Genomic DNA, 27105 nt, shown 5'->3' with positions numbered 1-27105 from the left:
ACCTATCTAATTTCAAAATGACGGCCCTTAATCTAAAGGCTAGCCGAATAATCTGATTTCTCATAGGAAATACAATAATTACCTTTATAATTTTAACATCCTTTGACTCACATCCTTGCACTAATGGATATAATATTTGATTGACTACACCATACAGAGAAGCTTGGGGATTATTTGATGCCAAAGCCAACTTTTCGACCGCCTCATCACAAGCCTAAAAAAATTGTTATTATTATTTTTTTTTTTAATTTAAGTAATTGTACACATATACACTAAAATTGCAAGTGAATAAAAGGTTTGCAGCAGAATAAGAGCTAAAAGTAGACTTTACTCTATTAATAGTTAAATTTAATAAAAGCAAAAATTGAGATTTTTATTTGTTTATTGTTACTTAATTGTAAAATTGATACCTCTCTTATCTGTGGATATTTCTTCTTGGTTTCCAAGCTAAGAGTTTTAAAGTCATTTTGTAGGACGTCCATGAATTTCTTCGTGGAGTCATCGCCGGTTACAGCACTGACAAATGCCATGTTTTGATAATAATTTTTAATTAGTTTTTCACTTCATGTTATATACAAAAATCATACAAATTACAAATGTGCCATGTACACAATCGACATCACTATTCAGTTCAGAAACGTAACTTGTAAATGTCATTTCAAAAAATTTGTTCTTATTTTGTAGATAGATAAAAAATTATGTGGTGTCATGGGACACCAGGTAGAAAAGAAATTAATTCGGATAGTATAGAAGCAACACAATTTGAAAAAAAATGTTGAATTTTATATTTTCTAGTTCTTGATTTTTTTTAATTTTGTTGATTGGTTTTTAATTAAGTGCATAAAGTATTTAGGAAATTTAGTATTTTAGAAAGTAACAAATACCGTAAAATAAAATAAATCAAACAAAATAATAATTAAAACTATTAAGTGAAATAAAAAAATGTGTCTTTATTTATTTTTGTCGGCAGTATAAAATTACATAAATAATTTAAAAAAAAAGTTTACTAGTAATATTTTAGTTTTACAAACGTCATATTAAGTCAGTTAATTCCGTTATATATTTTTCTTACGGTTTTAGTATCACATTTTTTTCAGTTCGATCGCCCAGCCAAATCAAGTCTGCCGTAAGGAACTTCGTTCCAAACCTACGTTCCAATATGTAAAACTTGCGACTTTTCTAAAGTAAGTTTTAGTACAATTTTCAAATTGTAACATAAGATATTAAGTATCAGTAACGGTTGAATAAAATAAAGTAACAAATGTTAAGTTGAATTTTTTAACTGAAAAATATTTTTAATAATGAATAAATTGTAAAAGGTACCAAAAGGATCAATATTATATTTATTTACAACTCTTAAAAATTACGAAATTTTTTGTTCTGCGTTAAATGGATAGTAATGACGTTCTATTATTGCCATATATACAAATGTAATTGATAATAAATTACCTATATTTTAATAATAAATATATAAAATTTATTTTCAAGATTATCGCAAACTATGAGCTAGGATATATTATTTAGTTAACATGATCATGATAGACATATATGTGATGAAATACTTTAAGATTTAAATTTTGAAACTTTGCAGTGAAAGTGAAAAAGAAAATATGAAAAAAGATCGATGACCCACTTTTCTCTGTTATTTTTTTAAGGCTAGCAACATTGATTTACTGATTGTGCAGAAGAAAAAACAATGGTGTGATTCCAGATTTTTATTTGTAAGTATTTATAGAATCGAATATCAGTTTAGCTAATGTAACGTTTATGAGTCAATAAAACGAAACACATAATCGACGATGCGGATCCTAAGGTACAAAACGTTCGCCTTTACTAGAAAATACATGCTTTGTGCACTTGACGGACTGTCATTGCAATTTTTACTCTATTTATTCAGCTTGATTTAGCTATGCGCCATTCGTATTGTAATAAAACGGCCGATGCACGTAGATAGCAGAGCACTTTTAAATAAATCATTAAGATACCCGAGTGGAATGGTCAGAAATTTAATGTGATTCAGACGTAATATCTGCAGCACATAGTCGTGTTTTCTCGGTTCTCATATCTTGTTGCCGGCACCTAGTTTCAGTTAATCGTGTGTCATAAGCTCAGTGTTTTGTTATTACATTCGTGACGAAAGTAGAGTGTTGACCTCCAGTTAATTTCGAAATATTTATGTCCCCGAATCGATACGTCGAGTGCAAAATAATATAATCGTAAAAGATTAAACATGTGTTTTTGTGTACAAATACATTTATATCGCTTCTGAATTCCACTATAAATAGTATCATGGCTTGTAAACCAGTTTCGACAACTGGTCTGTAGTTAAATAGTCACTTGTAACCGCCACATACCAAGTTAAGATGACACAAAATTTAACAACAGTGATACTCATATGAATTACTTATTTTTATAAATTTTGTGTTAGTATTCGAAAATTATATATAGAGTTTAAAGTCTTCTATTTCATACTGATATTGTTATCAAAACAGTAATACATATCAGTATTTACTCAGAAGCTACTGCTATGAATCATATATATAACCGAGAAAGCAGATAAACCTGTGAAGCCCCGTTATCACTTAATTGATCTGCAGTGCATCAACACAAAAATAAACACAGTATGTTTGCTCAAAGATTAGAAAGAACTTGATTAAGACAGATTTGATCGATATCTTATATATTCTATGGGTAATTGCTTGGATAGGAAGATGAATGTAGCCTAAAACTTAATTCCTAGCTTAGTTGCCTTATGTAATATCTTATACGCATGCCTGTGACCATTATGTACTAATATCAATTCTTTTCTGTTTTTTTTTTTTAGTAACATATAAATTAAAGTAATTTTAAAATGAAAATGTTACTTATCTATTGTTAATTACAATTAAATAAAATGCAATGGAATGCATTTTACTTAAAAAAAAAAAAAAACTATTTAATAAATGTATATTTATTTTGAGTCATATGTAATGTAGAATTTTTTTTTTTATCTTTCGCTTCCTACTTCCTTCAGTATTTTCCTTGGCTTATTTTTTTTTTGCCTAAGATGAAGATCTTATTTTACATAATAGATATTAATGTTTTTTGTTTCTTTTGTTTCAGATAATATAATAGAATAATCAAGCAATTCTGCAATAATAGCTTTCCAAATTTCCCTCAAGACTGTTTTAGAATAAATATTATTTCGATTAGTTTAGGGTATGAGCGATCGCTAGTGGAGGATGCCAACATTGAGAGAGAGAGAAAAAAAGACGGAATTAGTTATTTATTTATTTTATATGAATTAATAAATAGCTTAAAATCAATTGTAATCATATTCCTAGTTATTCAATATAACATATATCATAAAATAATTTTAAAGGAAATGAATTTATCTTCGAAAACACTGAGATTGTGATGAATTTGGTGATTATTTATTTATTCAATTATTTTATCGTACGTTAGTTGTTAATTAATGAGATTAAAGTAATCACAATGAATAGAGAGTGTGTTTTTTGATATTTTGTCTTGATGGAGCAATATGGACAATATGGCGTCCAACGTGTCTTTACGCAGCAACAAACAAAGAAAAGACAACCTTATTACCAGAAAGCAGGACAAAAGTCCCGAGAAAACCATCAGAGGCACGAGGGGTGCTTACCGAGGTATACCATCGACGTCGAAGCGTGATGAAGAAACAGAGACGGGCTCCACGGAGCGGCTGGATAGGCCAAAAAAGTTTATGTCACAGAATAAGAGCAACTATGGCCTGGGGAAGAGGTCTGATTTCTCCTTGAAGAACAGGAATGTGCATTTGGCATCCTCACGATATGGACAGGTGAGTGAAACTATATTTATCTTATTATTTGGAGCATTTTGTAATTTATCATTTATACTATAAATTACAAAGTGACTAGATAATGTCACAAATAGAGTTGAGTGAATTTTAAAAGGATATTTTGTGACAACGTTATAAACAGTCTGCAATTTAACATCAGCTTTTAGCAGTTTTATATATAGCTATTATTTTAAAGTAATATTTATTCAGTATACTTGCGTAATATCTAAGCTTAGGAAACCAAAAAAGGACAAATGCCTTTAGTACCGTTATATTGCTTGATAGAAGACTTAGGTAATGCAATTTATTGTATACTGTCTGTTATAACAAATTATAGCACAGCGAACTGTCACCGCTATAACAACAATTTTACGCCTGATTTTCGTAGTATTATTATGATTAGTTAATTGAGTGATTTTTCTTTTAATTTTACAAGAAATTTTCGGTATGATTGTCTTACATTTTCTGAATGTTTTAATAAAATAAATATGCTGATTTATTTGCATGTTAAGGGCATCCCTGGATATTAAGATGCTTGATAAGGAATATGTAATTTGACGCTTTACTGTCACCGTTTTCTGCTAATGGGGATAATACTGTCACCGTTTTATTTATACCAACAAATGGACAATGACATATTGTTTTTCATATTGAGGGTCTGTTTCTTTTTTTTTTTGTTTCATTGGTTGGCGATAAAGCAGTCTGACGTTTATGCTGTTATCCAACCCAATATATAACCAATTGATATGTATATTGAAGCAAATTTTCTTTACGTACGCTTGACTTAGGGAGTAAGCTGGTGAATGCGTGACGAGGGCGTTACAAAAAGTGTGACCGGGCGAGGCGAACGGAAGTTGAAAGCGAGATATAAGATAGTGAAGATAGAAAGTTTTGCTTCGCACTCGTTTTTTTTCCTCTTCACTTTATCAGTTAGATTAAATGTCAGAGTCAATTGGTATTTCGAAAATCGATAGTAATGTTGTTGTTTATTAGTTGAGGTCTTATAAACCTTAAGAACATGTTTTACCTCCACCTGGTATTGCTTACGAGAAAACCTTGTCAGAAACCAGTTAATCCTTACTCTCAAAAAGCAGTAAGATTCCTATTTCCTTTTCTCTCTTTAGATGTCTTTTATCATCATAGCATCAATATCGCCTTAGTATTATATCCCTATTTACGTTACAATACTTAATTATAACATAAATCGTACACTTTAACGGCTTTATCATAATTAAATTTATGGTATTTTTGAATCATTTAATGGCTAATAAAATTATGTTTCCAGTATCAAAATATACAAACGTAAATATATTGATTAATGGCGCCATTTCTGTTAGATCGTAACCGTTAATTTATTTATCGTAATTTGTTCTATAAATATATGAGTATTATCATCATCATTAATAATAAATGCGTTTTAAAATTTAACCGATTTGTTAAAAATGAGGTCGTTATTAATGTGTTTGTATGGGTTTTGACTAATTATTTATTAAACAAAATTAATATAACCTACCGATGTCTGCAGACATAATAATGTGTAATGATGTACATAATTGTGTTTGCTCGCAAACGAAAAAAAAACCGACTTCAATTACATCGACGAGTAATACAACGTAGATCGACGAAAAAATAGTCAAGTAACTACGCGTTACCAAAGATTACTCAAAAAGTCAGATCTCAATAAAATTTATATGTGACCACATGACAAACATCAGCTTTCTATTAAATTAAAAATTATTAAAATCGGTACACCCAGTAAAAAGTTATTGCGGATTTTCAAGAGTTTCCCTCGATTTCTCTGGGGATCCCATCATCATATCCTGGTTTCCTTATCTTGATACCAAACTGAGGATATCCCTTTTCCAACAAAAAAAGAATTATCAAAATCGGTACACCCAGTAAAAAGTTATTGAGGATTTTCAAGAGTTTCCCTCGATTTCTCTGTGATCCCATCATCAGATCCTGGTTTCCTTATCATGGTACTAAACTAGTGATATCTCCTCTCGAACAAAAAAGAATTATCAAAATCGGTATATCCAGTAGAAAGTTATGCGGTATAATACAACGTAGATCGACGAAAAAAGCGTCAAGTAAAAACGCATTATTAGATATAACTCGAAAAGTAGTTTTTAGATCTCAAATAAATTTAAATGGGACCAATTGACACACACTACCTTTCGATTAAAAAAAAATTGTCGAAATCGGTCCACACGGTCAAAAGTTCTGATGTAACATACATAAAAAAAAAAACAGTCGAATTGAGAACCTCCTCCTTTTCTGGAAGTCGGTTAAAAACTGTACTGTCTGTTTGTTCCGATGTATTTTGAAATATACCGTACCGTATGCGGTTTTCAAAATTATGTTCCTGTAGGTAGATGATCCGGTTCCTGTATCGTTTCGAGATCGTCTAGAAGTGAAATTATCACTCTATAATAGTAGCAAGATTGTGACGAAGTATGCGGTGTAAGCTAGTTATGTTTATTTGTCGTCGTCAAATAACTATTTTTTATTATCTATATACATATAATAAAATGGTAGGAAAGTCAAAACTGTACATTGAATATTTTTTTAAAAGAATACTTGGGGTGTGATCTACAATCGATACCGAAGCCAAAAATATAGTTTTTAGAATTTTTGTCTGTTTGTCTGTATGTATGTCCGAGATAAACTCAAAAAGTACCGCACGGATTTACTTCAAATTTGGCACGAATATTATTAAGAAGTCGGGTCAACATATAGGCTACATATTATCATGCTATCACCTACCGGGAACGAGCAGTGAACCTTTATTTCCTCAACGCATTCTGTAACAACGTGTAATCTAACGACACATATTTGAATGTTGTTGTTATTATGTTAATAACCATGCTATATAAGCTAGCTTCACACTATAAAAATCACGCAATATAAGTTACTAATGGCCAGTTTCAATACTCTATCTATCTCTAAATTTGCTTACTAGAGATAGAATTTTGACGTTAACTCCATATAAATTGTGTCAAAAATCTATCGCTAGTAAGCAAATTTAGAGATAGATAGAGTATTGAAACTGGCCATAAGCCAATAAACATAATTTAATGAATATAAGTAGACAAGACACTTTTAAAGCAGCGCCATCTATGAGATTTTTCTGTAGATATGAAATGTAAAGAAGAAACAGGTAATGAATGTTATTTTAAAAGGTATAATCGTAGGTATTTTTGGTGCTGTATAGCGTTCATGCAAACGACGTCGCGGGCAGCAGCTAGTTTTTAATAAGACTTCAAAAAAGGTGGTTCTAAATTTGTTTTTTTTTTTAATGTGTGTTACCCCATAAATTTTTACGGGGAATACGGATTTTGATAATACTATACTCGAGCAGTGAAGGTGAGCGTCGATGCGCATCTCTAAGGGGATCTCCTTAAACCTACACCTAAGTCGCAAGTCCTGGGAACTGCTCTGAGTTTTTCCCTCAGCCACACGATGGACCCGACACTCGCACGGTGAATTAATGGAATGCTAAGCAGTTTGTTTCTCGAAAGCTTGTGTTTGTCGTGTGGTCCCATTTAAATTTGATTCTTTTCTGACAAATGCGTATTTATTTGAAAACATTTTTAACTACCTACATGAAAACATTTTCAACTACCTACATTAAAACATTTTCAACTACCTACATTCTGTTCGTTTTCGAGCTAAATTGAAGTCGGTTTATTTTTGTCTGCGATCAAACATGTTATTGATTAAAATTTGATCTACGTACTATCTTCTATGTTAATCTTATATATGAAACTAAAGTTCTTTAATAAAACTCAGTAAATCGAAAGCGCAATAGCTACAAAGGGATATCTTCATACAATAACGAGAACTAAATTCCATGAAAAAATGTAAGCCAGTACTATAAAGCTTTCTCAATAATTATAATAATCGGTGAATTTCGTCGTAATTCAATAGCTAGGTCAAGCTAGCAAATTATATATTTGGCACGGGTTCCGAACGATTTAAGTGTCTTACTTACCGTCGGTGGAGATGTTTTACCGCAAACTATTTTACTTTAAAAGAAGTTAAACATAATTGACCTACATTTCTAAACGGATTATTAAAAACTTAGTATTCGTACTGCTTACTTTGTAATTTAGGTTCTAATGAGTCACGATCACGACTCAGCTTGTAACATTTCACTGCTGGGCATAGGCCTCTTTCTCCATGTAGGCGAAGATTCTGATGAGTATAATGGAATATAGGCTGGATTGTCGGTTGTCAGGTTGTTTTATTATTTCATTTATACATGCATAAAAAGTTGTAGTTACAGTACACGGGTAATTCTCACGAAATCACGAAATTACCCATCAATAAAGTAATGAAAAATATTTGAATGAATTCACCGTCGTTTTCTTTTCATTTGTACTAAATATTTAATGTTACTAAAAGTGACAAATATAATGGTCCCCAGAATGAATAAAAACAAATACCTTATTAACACACACGGCCGTCTGTTTCCATGTTAAGCAACCCAATGCTTGTTACAGGTAACAGCCGTTTGTTATAGCTATTTTTTTTTTGATAAATATGTATAGAAATAATACATACATAAATATATAAATACACATATTACACCCAGACTCAGGCGGGAATCGAACCCGCAACCCGCGGAACAAAAAGCAGGGCCACTACAAACTGCGCCAACGGGCTAGTCATAGCAGAATAAATGAGTTTTGAACACCTTGAAGTCAATTCGCTATTCTGAATAAGTGACCGTACTAACAACTATCAAAAACTAATGAGACTGTTACTAAAGTCCTCAAAAATATACCTACTTTATCGACTGTTGGTAATATGAGGGAATGATTAGTTTTCATCTCTCTCTCTCTTCCCGTGGGTGTCGTAAGAGGCGACTAAGGGATAACAAGGTTCCACAATCACCTTGGAACTTAAGAAGCCGACCGATGGCGGGATAACCATCCAACTGCTGGCTTTGAAATACACAGGCCTAAGACGGGCAGCAGCGTCTTCGGTGCGACAAAGCTAGTACTACGGTCACCAACCCGCCTGCCCAGCGTGGTGACTATGGGCAAAACACATGAGTTCACGTTATTTTTGGCGTAAGCTTGTGGAGGCCTATGTCCAGCAGTGGACTGTATAGGCTGTAATGATGATGATGATTAGTTTTCATGGGACACATGATGAGTCATCATTAGACAATTTTTTAATGACTTATGATTGTAAACTCAGAGAAATGTTGAAAAGTTGTTGTATTTACAATAGACAAGCCATAGTTGCAAATATAATTTTAAAGACCTTTTTCTTAAAAACTTTAGACAATGTTTTAATTTGGAGTTAGTGGTTGTAGCTGTTTGTTAGTTGAACAACGTACTGTAATAATTTTTCTGAAATCTAATCATTTCTTTGAATGTTAATCTCTTTAACCGACTTCCAAAAAAGGAGGAGGTTCTGAATTCGACTGTATTTTTTTTGTGTACCTATGTTACTTCAGAACTTTTGATTGCGTGGACCGATTTTGACATTTTTTTCTTAATCAAAAGGTAGTATGTGTCATTTGGTCCCATTTAAATTTCATTGAGATCTGATAACAACTTTTTGAGTAATTTTTGATAACACGTGTTTTAGTGTTGCCCAAATGCAAGAACAAGACGAGACTTAGCCAGTCTTGGTCTTGGTCTTGCGCCAATACACCTGGTCTTGGTCTTGGTCTTGGTCTTGCGCTCCCAGTCTTGGTCTTGGTCTTGGTCTTGCAGCAAGAGTCTTGCAAGTCTTGCAATTACCTATTAGTCTATTACTATTTATTAAAGTTTACTTTAAATCTTAGAAAAACGTATTAGAATTGGAACATTGTGAGCTTGAATTAACATAGCCATAGTAAAGATCAAGCAGATTAATAAATAACTGAAGATTTGATAAGAAATTCGAAAAATCAACTGACCTATATGTCGTTTTCCATGGAAGTAACTGTTTCTTAATAAACATTTATGATTTATAAGCTTACATTTGCTAAAACATGTAAAAAAACAAATTTGAAATTACTATTAAACGGGTTATACGGGTTATGCGGGTATTACGGGTTAAACGGGTATTAACGGTATTATTATTAAACGGGTGATATTTGAACACTTTTTGCTATTTTTTCTTGTAAAAACTTAAGAAATATAATGACTAAATGTACAATAATAGTACCTAAGTAATTAGTTTAAAACCATATAAGTAATCAATATTATAATATATACTTACTAGAATGAATTAATATGACATCTACTACCTATCCTTACCATTTTATCCTAATCATAATACTACTTGCGTGATCAGTATAATGTATTCATTTTCATTCTAAGCACTCTGAAACTTATTTATTCTTTGGAACACCTGTAGGTACTCTTAAAATTCGAAATTATTTTGCATGAGTATACCTACGCCCTATGGCGGCAATCAAATAGTGTCAAATGTTATGATTTCGGCGTGGCGGCAACGATTGTTTTAGATTTCAAAAGAAGCCGTGCGCGTGTATCATAACCATGTACTTCCGAAAAGCGGCAAATTTCTTTGAGAAGTAAGTACAAAACCTTTGATGCCGCATTATCAAAGTGCCGATGGTTAAAACATAACTATGCATGCACTCAGTTTGATTTTAATAGATATTTTTTTATTCGCTATGTTTATGGTATTAGTCGTAATGCGCATAGGTCCAGTTTTTCATATTCTTTGATACAGTTTTTTGCGTCTCATAGAATTCCTAAGCGTACCTACCTATACACCGAACTGTTACACCTAACTACTCAGTGAAATAGCGCTAAGTCCTAGCTGCAAGACGCAAGAGTCTTGCAGGCTATGTCTTGTTCTTGCTCAAGTCTTGCACGATCAGTCTTGGTCTTGGTCTTGCTAAAAATACGCGGTCTTGTTCTTGGTCTTGGTCTTGCAAAAACGCAAGAACAAGACCAAGACTGCAAGACCAAGACTGAATTTGGGCAACACTAACGTGTTTACTTGACTTTTTTTTCGTCTATCTACGTTCTATTACTTGTCGATGTAATTAAAGTCGTTTTTTTTTTCGTTTGCGAGCAAATTCAATTATACAAATATTATGAAACAAAAAAAAGGCCTCGTTGTTTTAAAATATCACATTATACATAATTTTAGAAAAAAATAAAGTTTTTGGTTTTTTTTATTGAAGTGGTCATCTCATTTTATACACATAGCAACTTGATACCTTAATTTATGATATGATCATTCGAAGGAGTGCGCTAAACAAATTCAAAATGTTTGCCGTTCCTTGCTACATCCGTTCTTTAACTTCGATTTTCGAAAAGATCAGATTATTTTATTAATATTCGATAAATAATGATTTTAAAAGTATACAGTATCTGGTCATTGCCCGCTACTGCATTATCTACAAAGATAAGATAATATTTTAATTTTGTTTGTAATTCAGTGGCGATTTGCCCGTAAATGTTCAGACAAAAACAAACGGACATTATCTTTTTAGAATTTAACTATGATTTATACGTAAAACAGGTTAAGTGTATATGTAGACCAGTGATCATGTCGTTTGTAAGCGTCGAAATATCTGAAAATCAAAATGTCCAACAACAAAAGCCATCTTACTCTAAAAGTTTGACAGATCGTTCCATTTCGTTATCAATATTGCTATTCGTAATTATAAGTTCAGCAGAAACAATATAAAATTATACTTTAAGCGTCCAATTAAAGGGTCTGTTTGGCCTCGTAGTATAAGTTTTAGTTTATCAGTTGAGAAGGAACAGACCTTAAGAGGCTGTTATATCTTCCGCTGTTTAATCATATCAATAACTTACGTGAGAGTTGCTTATCAGTAAACGGTGTAACAGATCCGGAACAATGTATTTTATTTAATGAAACAACTTTTTTCGGATCGGACTGGCTGACTGTCCTCCCGTGACCATGTTTGCTGTAAAGTATCCGAAACGTCGGGAATCAAAAGTTAATAATAAACCGCGATAAAATCCGAAAAAAGTTGTTTCATTAAATGAGTAAAATTCGCGTAAACATTAGAAAACAATAAATGTATTTTATTTTTATTTTACCACATTAATATGGACAACAATACCTATTCTTCTTGAGGTGCTATCTCCTACCGGAGGTCGGCTATCATATTGGACCTTACGCACAACTTAGCGGAATAAGAATCGAGTACTCAGTCCGAACCATGTCGACAGTTTCTTAAGCAAAGAGGTCAGTCTTCTTCCAGGGGGTCTCCTTCCTTGTATCTTTTGTATTATTAGTTGGAGCAATTTGTACTTAGCGCCACGCATTATATGTCCTAGATATTGCAGATTTCTTTGTTTTATTATCTTTAAAACTTCTGCTCCTTTGTTGACCATCCAAACCCTTTCGTTGGAAACTATCCGTCCATGATATTCTTAGAATTCCTCTCTTTATCGATTACAATACCTGTTACGTCATTAAAACTTAATCATCACAGTATTAAGATGCGATTTGATTCAATTACAGAATCGTAACTTGTATGATATGTGGAGGTTAATTAATCAACCCGGGTCACCTGATATCGTAACAGTCTTGTGGCGTTAGATAGGGTTACGGTCGTCTCAAATTGGATTTTATTCAAATATGGCCGGTAGTTAGGTCAAGGGCTCTAGATTTTTCACAAGTGGGCAGACCCTCGTGAAACGTGTGTGGTGAAGAGTTACGTCGCAAAAATGGTGATAATGCAAAATTATAGTATTTATGCTTTTTTTCTCTTAAAAATAAATGTGAATCTTTAACGTGTACACAGGGTCCTCTACCCCTAAGTTAATAACCATTACTTTAACTAACATTTTCAACTCCCAACGCGAAACAAGAGGTGTTATTAGTTTGACATTGGTGTCTGTCAGTGGCATTGTAGATGTGTTAATCTTTGCGATGGTACTGAGGTATGTTTTATAAAAATCTATCAGCAATTTCTGCACAGAATAAAATTATTGGCTTTTTCAAAACAATAGTTTCGTATTTTAAATGTAAATTACCTATGTTTGCGACAGAAAGAAGATCGAAAAAAAAAACCGAAATTACCTTAAAACTAACTTTATTAATATTTGAATTATAACAATTTAATCCTATAAACGATGATTCCACTTCGAAATGGGAATATGGAATGATCGCTTTTACAAAAATAATTATTAAAACTAAATCCGTGGGAACATTGCCGTTGCTGCATTGACACTTTTATTCAATAAATATAAATTGAATGAAATGCAGCGTAGACAATCCCCATATCATAGTACTATGTAATTTGTATCTAAATAAATTAATTTATATTTCATTTTTGTTGGTGAGATAAACTGACGTAGGATCTTAAAAATGTTTCGATAACGTTTTTACAAGTAACTGCGTTTTGATGTTTCTAATCTTGTGCGCAATACGCGTCATAACTTCTAATCGGCGATTGAGGTGTACATTTACGTACGATAATGATAACACAGGTAATTAAACCAAAATCTAAATTTAATTTATTGGAATATATGCAAAATCGTATTAAAATTTATAATAATTATAATAAATGGAAACCATTCACTACACTCACTATTAACTGAGGTAGGGCACAGCAGGAATTTCCTGCTCAAAATATGGAGCAGCCCGACTGGGGTAGTACCTCTACCTTACAGAAGATCACAGCAAAATAATACTGTTTTCAAGCAGTATTGTGTTCCTGTTGGTGAGTAAGGTGACCAGAGCTCCTGGGGGGATTGGGGATTGGGTCAGCAACGCGCTTGCGATGCTTCTGGTGTTGCAGGCGTCTATAAGCTACGGTAATCGCTTACCATCAGGTGAGCCGTACGCTTGTTTGCCGACCTAGTGACATAAAAAAAAAAAAAACTACATTTATTACTAGCTGTGGCCAGCGGTTTGTCCCACATTAATTTTAGGAAAGCTTCCTAAAATATTACCTATACAGCCGTATAAAATTATAGGGTTCCTGATCACTGATCAGTAGTTCCTGAGATTAGTGCGTTTAAACAATCAAGCAAAATCAAAAATAACTTTATTGAAATAGGCCCCAAAAGCACTTTCGAATCGCCATTTTACAAATTATAATTTTAAAGTGTTTATTATTTTTGTAAAAGTAAAGCTACCACCGATAAAGATTTACAATATTAGCATAGATGAATCTACGATATTATTCGGAATGTAAATTTTTTGAAATAAATCTACAAAAATACCAACAGCTATGCCCACAACAACAATCAACACAATAACATATTCAAATTAAAAACAGTGTACAAAAGCGGTCTTATCGCTAGAGGAGCGATCTCTTCCTGAGCACCTTTGGGCATAGCGGACACAGCGTAGTGAAAGCGGTAGGGAAGTGGACACAGAGAAGTAATAATTAGTGTCACCTAGAACAATATCAATTATCGAGTACAAATATTAGTTAATTGATGAAAATAAATATAATATGTAAAGTTTATCTTTATATATATATATATATATATATATATATATATATATATATATATGTATATATATCCACTGGAAAATGATTATTTAACTAACTTTTCACAACTAATTTTTCATTTATAAGTAGTTGTTAATTTTGGAATGTTTTACATTGGATCCAGTAGACTGCGCTACCATCGCAGCATTAAATAATAAATATTATTCTATTTTAATTTCCGTTTGTCCCGACAGTTGGTGCTGCGATCAAATTGAGAAAAATATTTGAAATTTTGTGTTATGGCAAAACAGCGTTTGCGGGGCCAGCTAGTAATAAATATACTTCTTTTTAACCGACTTCCAAAAAAGGAGGAGGTTCTCAATTCGACTGTATTTTTTTTTTTTTTTTTTTTTTTTTTATGTATGTTACATCAGAACTTTTGACCGGGTAGACCGATTTCGACAAATTTTGTTTTAATCGAAAGGTAGTGTGTGCCAATTGGTCCCATTTAAATTTATTTGAGATCTAACAACTACTTTTCGAGTTATATCTAATAATGCGTTTTTACTTGACGCTTTTTTCGTCGACCTACGTTGTATTATACCACATAACTTTCTACTGGATGTACCGATTTTGATAATTCTTTTTTTGTTGGCAAGCAGATTACCCTAGTTTGGTACTGTCATAAGGAAACCAGGATCTGATGATGGGATCCCAGAGAAATCGAGGGAAACTCTCGAAAATCCGTAATAACTTTTTACTGGGTATACCGATTTTGATAATTTTTAATTTAATCGAAAGATGATGTTTATCATGTGGTCACATATAAATTTTATCGAGATCTGATAACTACTCTTTGAGTAATCTTTGATAACGCGTAGTTGCTTGACTATTTTTTCGTCGATCTACGTTGTATTACTTGTCGATGTAATTGAAGTCGGTTTTTTTTTCGTTTGCAAGCAAACACAATTATATTATTAAATGTTCCTTCTATTCGTTTATTAGTTAAAGTTAGGTAACTGAGGTAGGGTACAGCAGGATATATCCTGCTTAAAATATGTAGCAGCCCGACTGGGGTAGAATCTCGACCTTACAGAAGATCACAGCTAAATAAAACTGCTTTCAAGCAGTGTAGTGTTCCTGTTGGTGAGTAAGGTGACCAGGCTCTTGGGGGGAATTGGCGATAGGATCGGTAACGCGCTTGCGATGCAATCTGATGTTGCAGGCGTCTATAAGCTACGATAATAAATAATAATAAATAAATAAATATCTACACAATACACACACGGTCGTCTGTTCCTAAAGTAAGCAACTTAATGCTTGTGTTATAGGTAACAGCCGACTGGTATATAGCTACATATTTTTTTTTCGATAAACATACTTATAAATAATACATACATAAATATATAAATAAATATTTATATTACACCCAGACTCGGGGTGGGAATCGAACCCACAACCCTCGAAGCAGAAAGCAGGGTCACTACAAACTGCGCCAACGGGCTAGTCAAAATCGTTTACAGTCAGATGAGCCGTACGCTTGTTTGCCGACCTAGTTATATTAAAAAAAAGTGAAACAATATCTAAGGGCCTGTGTAACACCTGGTGATATAGCTACTGATGATAGCATATCAGTAACTTACGTGCGAACATTTTATCAGCTACCGTTAAAATCTTTTAGGTACCTACTCCTTTAAACTATGTTCTCGTTTGTATAATTCACCATAATCCCTAATAATAATATTATAAAAGTGAGTGTAAGTTTGTTACGCTTTCACGCGAAAAGTACTTAACCGATGATCATGAAACTTTGTACGCATGTTCATTGAGGTATTCGAAGTAACATAGGATACTTTTAATTAAAAAAATTCAATGCGAGCGAAGCCGCGGGTAAAAGCTACTTTTTCTATAAATATCAGTATCTAATCAGTGTCCATACTTAAACGTTATTAAACAAAGTAATAAAATCAACAGCGGTGACTGCGCAAGCGTCTCTTCTCCAATTTTTCATACTCGCCATATTATACAATATATGTTTGAGATCTAACTCTAGGAATATTTGTTAAATTAAGTAAACGAATATTAAAACCACGATCAAACAACAATATTCCATATATTAATAGTAAATAATTGTCCTAAGATATATTTACTCACGATACAAAGACACGGACATATGTACACTTGTATTTTATATATGACGTAGTTTTATTGAGAAGGTAATAAATTTTTCTAACGTTTACTGTCAAAGTTTAATGGTGTATGCCAATATTACTGCCGTTCTAAGATTGAATAACCTTTAAGCTCAAAAATTGTTTTGAGATAATCGCGTGTCTCGCAAAATATTTATTTTATCTAAATGATGCGTCCTCCCTTGAGACATCTATTTTTAATAAACAGTAGTAAATCTACATAGGTACGTTATTGTGATAAAAAAAATTACATAAAATTGTTTTAATAATCTGTCTATCTCTGGTTTTGTTTACTTAGCGATAGATTTCTAACACAATTCGTTATTCGAGCTTACATCGTAAACACAAAATGATATCACGGTCGACAAGCAAGTTCAGAGATTCATTGATAGATATATCATTGAAAACACACTTTAACGACCTCTACGTATACTTTTATAACAATATCTTAATAATAATTGATATAAAAAACTGATTCTTAGAGAGAACGATACAGAAAGTCTAACAATTCCATTAATTTAAAAAAGGAATTACATTTCAAATAATTAGACTGTTCTATAGTTACGTCTCTCAGTCATTGTCCGAGTTAGTTCAGAAAGGATCGAGATATATTTAGAGCGACAAAGATACATAGGAATGACATTGTGTTTTTTTTTAACTTTTCGTAAGTTCTAGACAGTGCCCTAAGCCGTTCTAATTCCATATCTAGGCACGCCTCTATTAAATGCTTTGCGTCTGTAAATGTTCGCTAATGCGATTTCAGTCTGGAAACGTGTAACTTATTTTTGCCTTCGTTGAATTTCGTACTGACGTCTTGTTTTTAATTCATTGATTTTTTAAATTTTCTTTTATAAAATATTTGTCCTGACAATAACGAAAACACAAATAGAATGCTCCATTTTGCTGTAATTAGTTTGGAAATTATACACATGAGTTCACGCCATTTTTTGGCGCTAACTTGTGGAGGCTTATGTCCAGCAATGGACTGTATTAGGCTAAAGTGTGTGTGAGTGTGTGTTTGGAAATTATACTCGTGCATACGTTTTGTCAATTCATTTTTTTATTATATAGATTTAGCACTTAGGAAATAGCTAAAAATATCTCTTGGCATTTTGTGTCTTAAAATGGATGCCCTATAAAGTTGCTGATATGCTAATCCACGAATTGCGTTTTTTCTATTACGATTATATTCAATCCGATTAGGTTGTAATTAACCTACTCTAAACGAAAGATGATGTTCTAAATTTGATTGTATTTCTATATTACGTTTTATTGTATAGTTTTATAATCTTACTAGCTGTGCCCCGCGGTTTCACACGCGTTTATTTGAAAAAAAAAATAGCCCTCCTCAATAAATGGGTTAACACCGAAAGAATTTTTCAAATTGGACCAATAGTTCCTGAGATTAGCGCGATCAAACAAACAAACAAACTCTTCAGCTTTATAATATTAGTATAGATTAGATGTCCATTATAATATTTTTTTACGAGAGTAAGAGGATTATATTGTATTCAGTTTTGTACAATGTTTGTAATGAACTGTACGGTACAAAAAAATTTGAGTGACATATTAATTTAATTTTAATTGCTTTTTAAATTTAATTTTTTTACTTTAAAACTAGATCCATAATAAAACTATGCTTTTACGGAAGTTAAACTATGTATACAATTCTAGTAGTCATCACTACATAGTATAAAACAAAGTCGCTTTCTCTGTCCCTGCACATGTATGTACGCTTAAATCTTTAAAACCACGCAACGGATTTTGATTCGGTTCTTTTTAATAGATAGATTGATTCAAGAGGAAGGTTTATATGTATAATAACATCCATTAAATAGTGGAGAAATACTGTTATTTTTGAGTTTTCTAATGTTATGTCGTAAATAATTATTATTTTTTAACCGACTTCCAAAAAAGGAGGAGGTTCTCAATTCGACTGTATTTTTTTTTTTTTTTTTTTTTTTTTTTTTAATGTATGTTACATCAGAACTTTTGACCAGGTAGACCGATTTCGACAAATTTTGTTTTAATCGAAAGGTGGTGTGTGCCGATTGGTCCCATTTAAATTTATTTGAGATCTAACAACTACTTTTCGAATTATATCTAATAATGCGTTTTTACTTGACGCTTTTTTCGTCGACCTACGTTGTATTATACCACATAACTTTCTACTGGGTGTACCGATTTTGATAATTCTTTTTTTGTTGGAAAGGGGATATCCCTAGTTTGGTACCATGATAAGGAAACCAGGATCTGATGATGGGATCCCAGAGAAATCGAGAGAAACTCTTGAAAATCCGCAATAACTTTTTACTGGGTGTATCGATTTTGATAATTTTTACTTTAATCGAAAGCTGATGTTTATCATGTGGTCACATATAAATTTTATCGAGATCTGATAACTACTTTTTGATTAATCTTTGATAACGCGTATTTACTTGACATTATTTTCGTCACCTTACGTTGTATTATACCTCATAACTTTTTACTGGGTGCACTGATTTTGACGTTTCTTATATAAATTAAAAGCTACTATTCGTCACGTGGTCCCATTCAAATTTAATTGAGATTTGATTCGTAATTTGTGAGTTATATCTAATATTGCGTATTTACTTGACGGTTTTTTCGTCACCCTACGTTGTATTATACGTTATATCTTTTTACTGGGTGCACTGATTTTGATCTTTTTTGTATAAATCAAAAGCTAATACTTGTCATGTCGTCCGTTTTAAATATGATTGAGATATAATGAGCAATTTTTGAGTAATCTTTGATGACACGTATTTACATGACGATGTTAAGACGACTGTGGTCATGTTCAATACTTTGCCACAACGCCATCTATCAAAATGTAATGAAATTACTTCGTTCACTATCGATCAAATTACAATATTCCACTAGAGTAGAGAGTAGCAGTTTATTCGTTATAAATATATTTGAGCTTTTAATTTTTGAGTTATCGCTAATACTGGGTATTTACTTGGCTATTTTACGTCGACCAACGTTATATTAACCTCATTACTATTTTACTGGGTGGACCGATATCGATAATTCTTTTTTTAATCGATAGGTGGTGCTTGTCATGTGGTCCCATTTAAATATAATTGAGATTTGACTCGAACTTTTTGAGCTATATCTGATATGGCGTATTTACTTGACTGTTTTTGGAGTTTTCTCCTTAAGAATCGATTTTCATTTAAGGCCCCGGAATGAAAAAATTGAACAGTAAAATCTACTGAACGAATGACCTTGTTAGACATGGCGTTCAGACGTTTTCTAATAACGCAATTAGGTTCCGATAGATGGCGTTATTGCATTCATTTATTTACAATTTGATATAGTAATAATATATTTCTTAGACTAGTAAGCCTTTTTGTGCCTATTCAGACAGTTGATCTGAAGGGGTAAACTCCAGTCGTGCATCGGAGCTGTGTGAAAACATGAACATTACATATTTTTAATAAAAAAGACATAAACCGTAATTCAATATAAATCCGCTTCAACTAAAAAACCCGCCGTAATAAGCGATGTCAGCGCTTCGCGCGAATCGACGACGGGCCTTTTATGAAATTTCTGCCTACAATCGCTAACAAAATGTTAGAAATAACAGTAGAACATTATATAATTCTACAATTTTATAATGTCGCGTTATATGGAATACGAACAAAGTATTACTATTTTTTCGTCGATCTACGTTGTATTACTCTTCGATGTAATTGAAGTCGGTTTTTTTTTCGTTTGCGAGCAAACACAATTATTTTCGCTTAAATTGCAAACGCAGGGCTGAACCCTACGAGATTTATCAAAATAATGTACTAAGTATTCTACACATTGAAAAGGTCTACAGAAAACTCCGCGATGGTATATACCTATCTCTTATGGATATCCTACAATAACATTTTTAACCGACTTCCAAAAAAGGAGGAGGTTCTCAATTCGACTGTATTTTTTTTTTTTTTTTTTTTTTATGTATGTTACATCAGAACTTTTGACCGGGTAGACCGATTTCGACAAATTTTGTTTTAATCGAAAGGTGGTGTGCGCCAATTGGTCCCATTTAAATTTATTTGAGATCTAACAACTACTTTTCGAGTTATATCTAATAATGCGTTTTTACTTGACGCTTTTTTCGTCGACCTACGTTGTATTATACCGCATAACTTTTTACTGGATGTACCGATTTTGATAATTCTTTGTTTGTTGGAAAGGGGATATCCCTAGCTTAGTACCATGATAAGGAAACCAGGATCTGATGATGGGATCCCAGAGATATCGAGGGAAACTCTCGAAAATTCGTAATAACTCTTTACTGGGTGTACCGATTTTGATAATTTTTAATTTAATCGAATGCCGATGTTTATCATGTGGTCAAATATAAATTTTATCGAGATCTGATAATTACTTTTTGAGTAATCTTTGATAACGCATAGTTGCTTGACTATTTTTTCGTCGATCTACGTTGTATTACTTGTCGATGTAATTGAAGTCGGTTTTTTTTTTCGTTTGCGAGCAAACACAATTATTTTGTCATTTACTTTTTACGACAAATAATGGCTAATTTTCGAAGCGATTTTAACCAATACAGCATTAATCCTTATCCAATTAAATACCTTAAATATATTTTTTATTTAATATAGATCTATATGGCCCTTTACAGCATATGATTTAAATGAATATTTTCGAAGATATTACAGATTTAAAAATCGCGGTACGTAGCGTTTGCGGCGGTTCCGGCCGGCTTTTACTCTAAGTTAACGCGTGCGGGCCACGGGCAGTAATGAATAAATCAAAACTACTGGATCGATTTTAATCATTTTTTCAGTGAATGACATAGGCTATAATTATATTTTATACCCGTGCGAAGCCGGAGCGGGTCGCTAGTGTTTTTATAAATATTTTACGTCCTAATGTACCTACGCAATATTGAAATGTCTATGACCCTAGATTTATCATAAGAGAAAATCGTTAGTGTAACCTTGCTTCATTGCGGCCACTTAGGTAACACTAAACAAAATACTATCATGTTCATTCGGAGCCGTTTGTCGTTTATAGTCCATATCGAAAGCTCTGACCGATTTTTCTTAACACAATACAGCATAATTTACTTACTTTTTTTTTGTTTAAATGATAATGGAAGCTGTACAACGAGATTATGTTCTTAATTCTACATAATTATTAGTAAGCGCTTGATAAACGCACTCACCTAAGATGGTGCTTCCAGTTTTACTAGCGTTTTCGATATTGATTTATTTTTTAAGTTTGCAATAACATCACTAACGTAGTATAAATTAAATATATAATCTAAGGTAATTTTTTATTTATTTATAAAATAAGCTAAATTTTAGCTAAAAAAAATATTTTATATTTTCAATGAGATTTGTATGCGCGATAATAACTTCTGCGCATAATGTTTGCCTACTACATAACATACATATATAAATATAATAAGAGATCTCTACCGTGATTATAAGTTATTTTAAGATTTGTTAGTCGTATATGTACATTATCATGGTTTGAGACATAGCAAAAAAACAAATTTGTACTATATTTTTAAACATTCTGCTATACATATACAATTATACATGTAAGTACTGTACGTAATGCATTACTTCGTTTAAATATTTTTTATGATTTTTTTATCTCTTTAATTGTATGCGAAATAGGACCGCTCAACTCCGATGGACCTCTCGGACCGTTTCCTCGTAAGAAGGCTATAGAACACTGGTACGACTTAACGAATCGTATAGTTATTGAAGAAAACTATTTTGTGTTTGCGATCCCTGCACGATGTGCAAAGAGATCCCCCCCCCCAGCTCGCTGATAGCTCAATATCCGGGCCGATGCCTAAACAATGAGCGTAAATGCAGGTGACGCCGCGCAGTTTATATACTCAGATTTAAATATAAGAACTCGTCCATTACACGGGCTAAAAATTATACTTGCTTGTTGCAAGTATCAATTACTCCCCTATATAATTTCCACGTGTATGCGGACAATTTAAAAACGTTACGTAATAAACCCCCTGAGTAATCTCTGTATAGTATTACATGTACAGACAGGGCTCTGTAATTGTTTTATTGTGTACTCCTAAGTACGCGGTGATGTATGAAAATTGAAACGGGGATTTAGTTATTTTTGCTTTTCTCGTGTAGTAATAACATTTTATCATCGTTTTTACCCGTTTGCCGTATCCCTTTTTTATGTGAAAAAATAGGATCTTTTATCACGTACTCCTTAAAAAGTTCCATATTAGTCAGACTAGTGTTTATAATTTAAAAAAAATATTAAAAAAATATATATCCTACTTATTACTATTTATTTTATACCAATTATTCCTTATAAAAAGTTGTGAGGTAACATACAAAAAAAAATTACAGTCTTATTGACGAATTGCTCCTTTTGAAGTTTGTAAAAATGAGCCTCGTAAATACAATCAAGATGTAAATATGCAATATAGAACAATAAGTTCCAATTCCGTATGCGCGTTGATTTCAAACGTTTTGTTTCTGTCCGTATGAATCCGCACGGGAATTGGATATAATTCAATTTCATTCATGAAATAACAATTGGGTCTCTCGCGTGTTACGTCATCGAGAAGTCTAGGCTCTGCGGCGGAGCTGGCCGATACCGCAAGCCGCAACTCCGACTGTTAACACCTTATCGCTTTAAGTTATTTTATCTGGCTATAAAACAATTCTATTGTTATTATATCAACGTTTATGCTATCAACACGCGATCTTACTGTATGCTATAATTAGATTTTATGTATTAATATAAATGCGAAAGGTTTAGATAGGCGGATGTTTGATACTCAATTAGAATTCTAGATCTGGATGAAAATTGGCAACAAAATACGTTATACCTAGGGTATAATAGCATTAGGATAATTTTTACCTAGCAAAATTAACGGTTCTAATAGGATTTATTGCCGTGAGAGTGAATTCGCGAGCAACAGCTGATCTATCACAGGATTAAAAGTTAAACCTATGCTGGAACTAGCTGACTGCGCAAACGTTGTTTTGCCATATATGTTATATCTTAGGGGTATGAAAAACAGATGTTGCTCGATTCTCAGACCTACCCAATATGCACACAAAATTCCATAAAAATCGGTCGATCCGTTTCGAATGAGTATTGTAACTAACATTGTGACACGAGAATATAAGTAATAAGGATATTACTACAATAAGTAGACATAATTTGCATTTATATTTATTTCAAAATGAGAAATGATTTTTATTTATAAATTAAATATTTACAAACATTAAATACTAATTAATTAATTAGTCAATTTATTAGGAAATATACTATGAAAAACATAAAACAAAAAATAAAATTCAATAGTAATACGCCTTTATCTATGTACATAAAATGAAATGTAAATTTTAAGTGTACAAACGTTTCGAAATTTTGTGAAATAACAATAATGTCATCGATGGTCTTTCTAAGAAATGTTTATCTTTTTATTTTGAAATATATTACTGCTAAAGCGTTAAGTTTTAATAAAAAAAAAAAGAAAACACCAAATCGATATTGGATACACGAAAAAATGGCGATACGAAAACCGCAGTGTCAGCTATCTTCTAATACAAATAAGTTCATCATAATCAAAAATCTAAATTAAAAATGACTAGAACTTACTCTAGTAGGTTCTCAATGCTAGTAGGCTCCAAAGCACTTATTTCATAAAGCTTAAGCCGTACTAATCCGTATTTAAAAACGCGGTTGTCGGTCTCGATCGTCATGTCCTATGCGCTGAACCATGTCGCCTTATTATTGTTAGTGTTCAAATAACACTAACGATAGTTAATTATTTTTTTAGAGATACCAGGATAAATTATGTAATAGAAATCTGTACAATGATTTACGTAAAATATTTCGTACCGTCATCGGTGTGGTTGATTATTCTCCATAAGTATAAAATATTATAAATTTCCTAGTATTTAAGTAAACGTAACACGTCCTCCGGTCACGTATACGCAAAATAATTTTATTTGCTCCTTCTGAGAAGACACTCGTGTACGATCGTTTTTAACGTTTTCTCGAGTATTTTCTTCTCAAATACTTATTATTATAGTTTGTTTTGCTATTTATCTTGACTCGTTTTCATTACACAGCGTTTTGTATCTGCTATTTGCCTTTTAAACACTTATTTATCTGTGAGCTTAATATAAATATTATTTCTTGGTCTATGATATCGAAGTGCTTATAATAATTTTTTTGTCGAATGTTCTAGTGCAGGGGTTCCCAAACTTATTTTGTCTACTTACTTGTACTACTTATACCTTGAGAATAAATTATTTTATAGTGCCCCCCATTTTTTCACCAACTTATAAACCACTATAACTTTAAATTAAATTAATTATTGCGAGCTGTGTTAACGGAGATTAAACATTAATTTTAAACGAGATTTTTACTATAACCCTCAAGAGTTAACTTGAGACCTGAGCGCAGTAGGTAGTACACAGCGGCGCTCAGGTCTCATGTTAACTCTTACAGTACACAGCGGCGCTCAGGTCTCAAGTTAACTCTTACGGGCTACACCTGCCAATGAGAATGATTATTGAAACGCAAATTTATACTATTTAAACAGAGTATCTTTTATTCGAAATAAAACAAACATAATTGATTCTAATATAAAAACTAATGTGAAGGATGATTTAAATCGCCCCTTAAGGGGATCCCAGAAAAATTCGGCCGTTTTCATGTGCTATAAAGTATACGTTAAAGTTACGTTAAAAATATCAAATAAATATATGTTGTAACTCGGATTCAGTTTATTAATGTGACTGTAAGATAATTGTATAAAACTCTCTAAATAAAGAGAAATAATTGTTTACCTGGACCTCCTTTCGCGTACAAAAACCGTATAGGATTTCTAATTTTACTACTTACAGTAGTGAATATTTTTTTGTTTAATTAAGAATCCTGTACTTAATAATTCTACAGAAGGGTTTTTTATTAAGTGTAATATTTTATTAGAAAATCGTAAAAATATAATTTTTGGTTATTTGCCGGGCGACGGGTGACCCGCGGCAGACGACCAGTGGCCCTTGTACGGTGAACTTGTGTCGCTCGCCATCGCACGCTGCTCTTGCTTACGCGCAAATCTATTTACTTTTTTAATCCAAGATAGGCATAAAAATGTAACAGACAGACAGACTTACTTTTGAATTTTGCAATTGTATTTACTTCAAATAAAAAAATAATTTAAATTATTCATTTTGAGCTGTGTACATTTACAGCTGCTTAGTTTGTGGTCTAAGATCCGAACCTAAAGTCGATCTTCACCGAGCCGATAATAGAATACAACATAAATTTAGTATATCTATACAAATAAAATTGGAGTGTCTGTTTGTAATATTAAAATAACCGCTTTAAACTAAATGCATATGGATGTGTACACGATACATACACAAAAATAGCATTTTGACAATTTTCGTCTGTCTGTATGTCTGTTTGTTCCGGCTAATCTCTGAAACGGCTGGACCGATTCTGACGGGACTTTCACTGGCAGATAGCTGATATAGTAAGGAGTGACTTAGGCTACTTTTATTTTAGAAATTTATTTATTTTATAACTGCGAAATGAATAACAGTAACAACTAGTAATTAATATAATTTTATAGCCTAAATGATCGACACGACAAGAAGAAAATTCAATAATAATTATGGATGATCACAACTTGTACGCAAGCTCTTGGTCTAGGAAACGGATCAATCGCATGTCCTAGTAGTACAAGCAAGAGCCGGTAGATGGCCGAGTTTAATAACCTTTACGTAACACCGATCAGGTGAAGTGCGGGTGGGTGGGGTGTGGCAAAGTCTAAATGCTCAAGGTCATTGAGAAGGGGGAGCCTCTTAAGCCTCTACACAACGCCACCATTTTTTTCTGGGTCTCTTACCGCCCGGCCCCTTTATCCCTGCAGCGCCCACGAGGGGGCGTTATCGCCCACTTTGGGAAAGGCTGTTCTAGTGTATAAAGAGCAAAAAACCAAAATACTAGCTTGACGATGTAGGGTGAGACATCAGATATTATTACGTCGTAATTAAAAGTCCTTTGAAGTAACAAAACGAATTCAAAGTATTCAGCACAGTCTTCAATGTTATTAAATTTCAATGCTTAAATTTTAATTAATATTTTAGGGTAACGTAAATTCTTTAACAATTGCTAATTAATTTTCGTATCACTTATATACAGGAGCACCTGAGAAGTGTTTAGACGCGATAAAGCCTAATTACGTTAACGCCGCCTAATTATACCGCGACCTTTTCTGTCAGCGGCGCGGAATGCCGTTACATCACTACGATAACTCACGCCTTATCACAATCCTTTATGAGTAAAGATTGCGCCGTCAAACCCGTCATTATCCATAATGCACCGTTCCAACTATTAGGCAGTCTATAAGCGAGCGTTTTCGCAGTGAAACTTCTTTAGAATATTTGTAATTTGAAACACGATGAAACGAAAATGCGTCACGATAAATAAACAAACACACAAATGTATAGGGGATAATGAAATAGGATACATTATTTCAAAACGCGTTAGGGACTTGTTATGCATGGCACTTACGACCTTTTTTTATGAGACTCATCATCGTCGATAGAACAAATCGCAATGGCCTACTTCTTACGACTTTACAGAAGTTTCACTTCTGCCATGTGTGAATTGCACACACACACGCACACTTTTTTGTTTTA

At 32.7% G+C, this 27105-nt stretch overlaps 2 protein-coding genes across 2 annotated transcripts in view; one reads left to right on the top strand and one right to left on the bottom strand.

The window, feature by feature from the left end:
- LOC123666523 (protein MON2 homolog) overlaps positions 1-629 on the bottom strand; it is a 40837-nt gene extending 40208 nt beyond the window's left edge. Inside the window, exons 1-2 of the mRNA XM_045600601.1 lie at positions 411-629; positions 83-214 (exon numbers count right to left, since the gene is read on the bottom strand). Coding sequence (XP_045456557.1) covers positions 83-214; positions 411-530 — 252 coding nt within the window. The 5' untranslated portion in view covers positions 531-629. The remainder of the gene's footprint in view (positions 1-82; positions 215-410) is intronic.
- A 1249-nt stretch (positions 630-1878) lies between these two features.
- LOC123666459 (serine/threonine-protein kinase WNK1-like) overlaps positions 1879-27105 on the top strand; it is a 71795-nt gene continuing 46568 nt past the window's right edge. Inside the window, exons 1-2 of the mRNA XM_045600551.1 lie at positions 1879-1997; positions 3362-3817. Of these exons, the coding sequence (XP_045456507.1) occupies positions 3521-3817 (297 nt within the window). The 5' untranslated portion in view covers positions 1879-1997; positions 3362-3520. The remainder of the gene's footprint in view (positions 1998-3361; positions 3818-27105) is intronic.

This window comes from Melitaea cinxia, chromosome 26 (assembly GCF_905220565.1).
Source record: "Melitaea cinxia chromosome 26, ilMelCinx1.1, whole genome shotgun sequence".
NCBI lineage: Eukaryota > Metazoa > Arthropoda > Insecta > Lepidoptera > Nymphalidae > Melitaea > Melitaea cinxia.
Note: the sequence above shows the minus strand (reverse complement) of the source record. Positions and strands in the feature narration are given on the sequence as shown.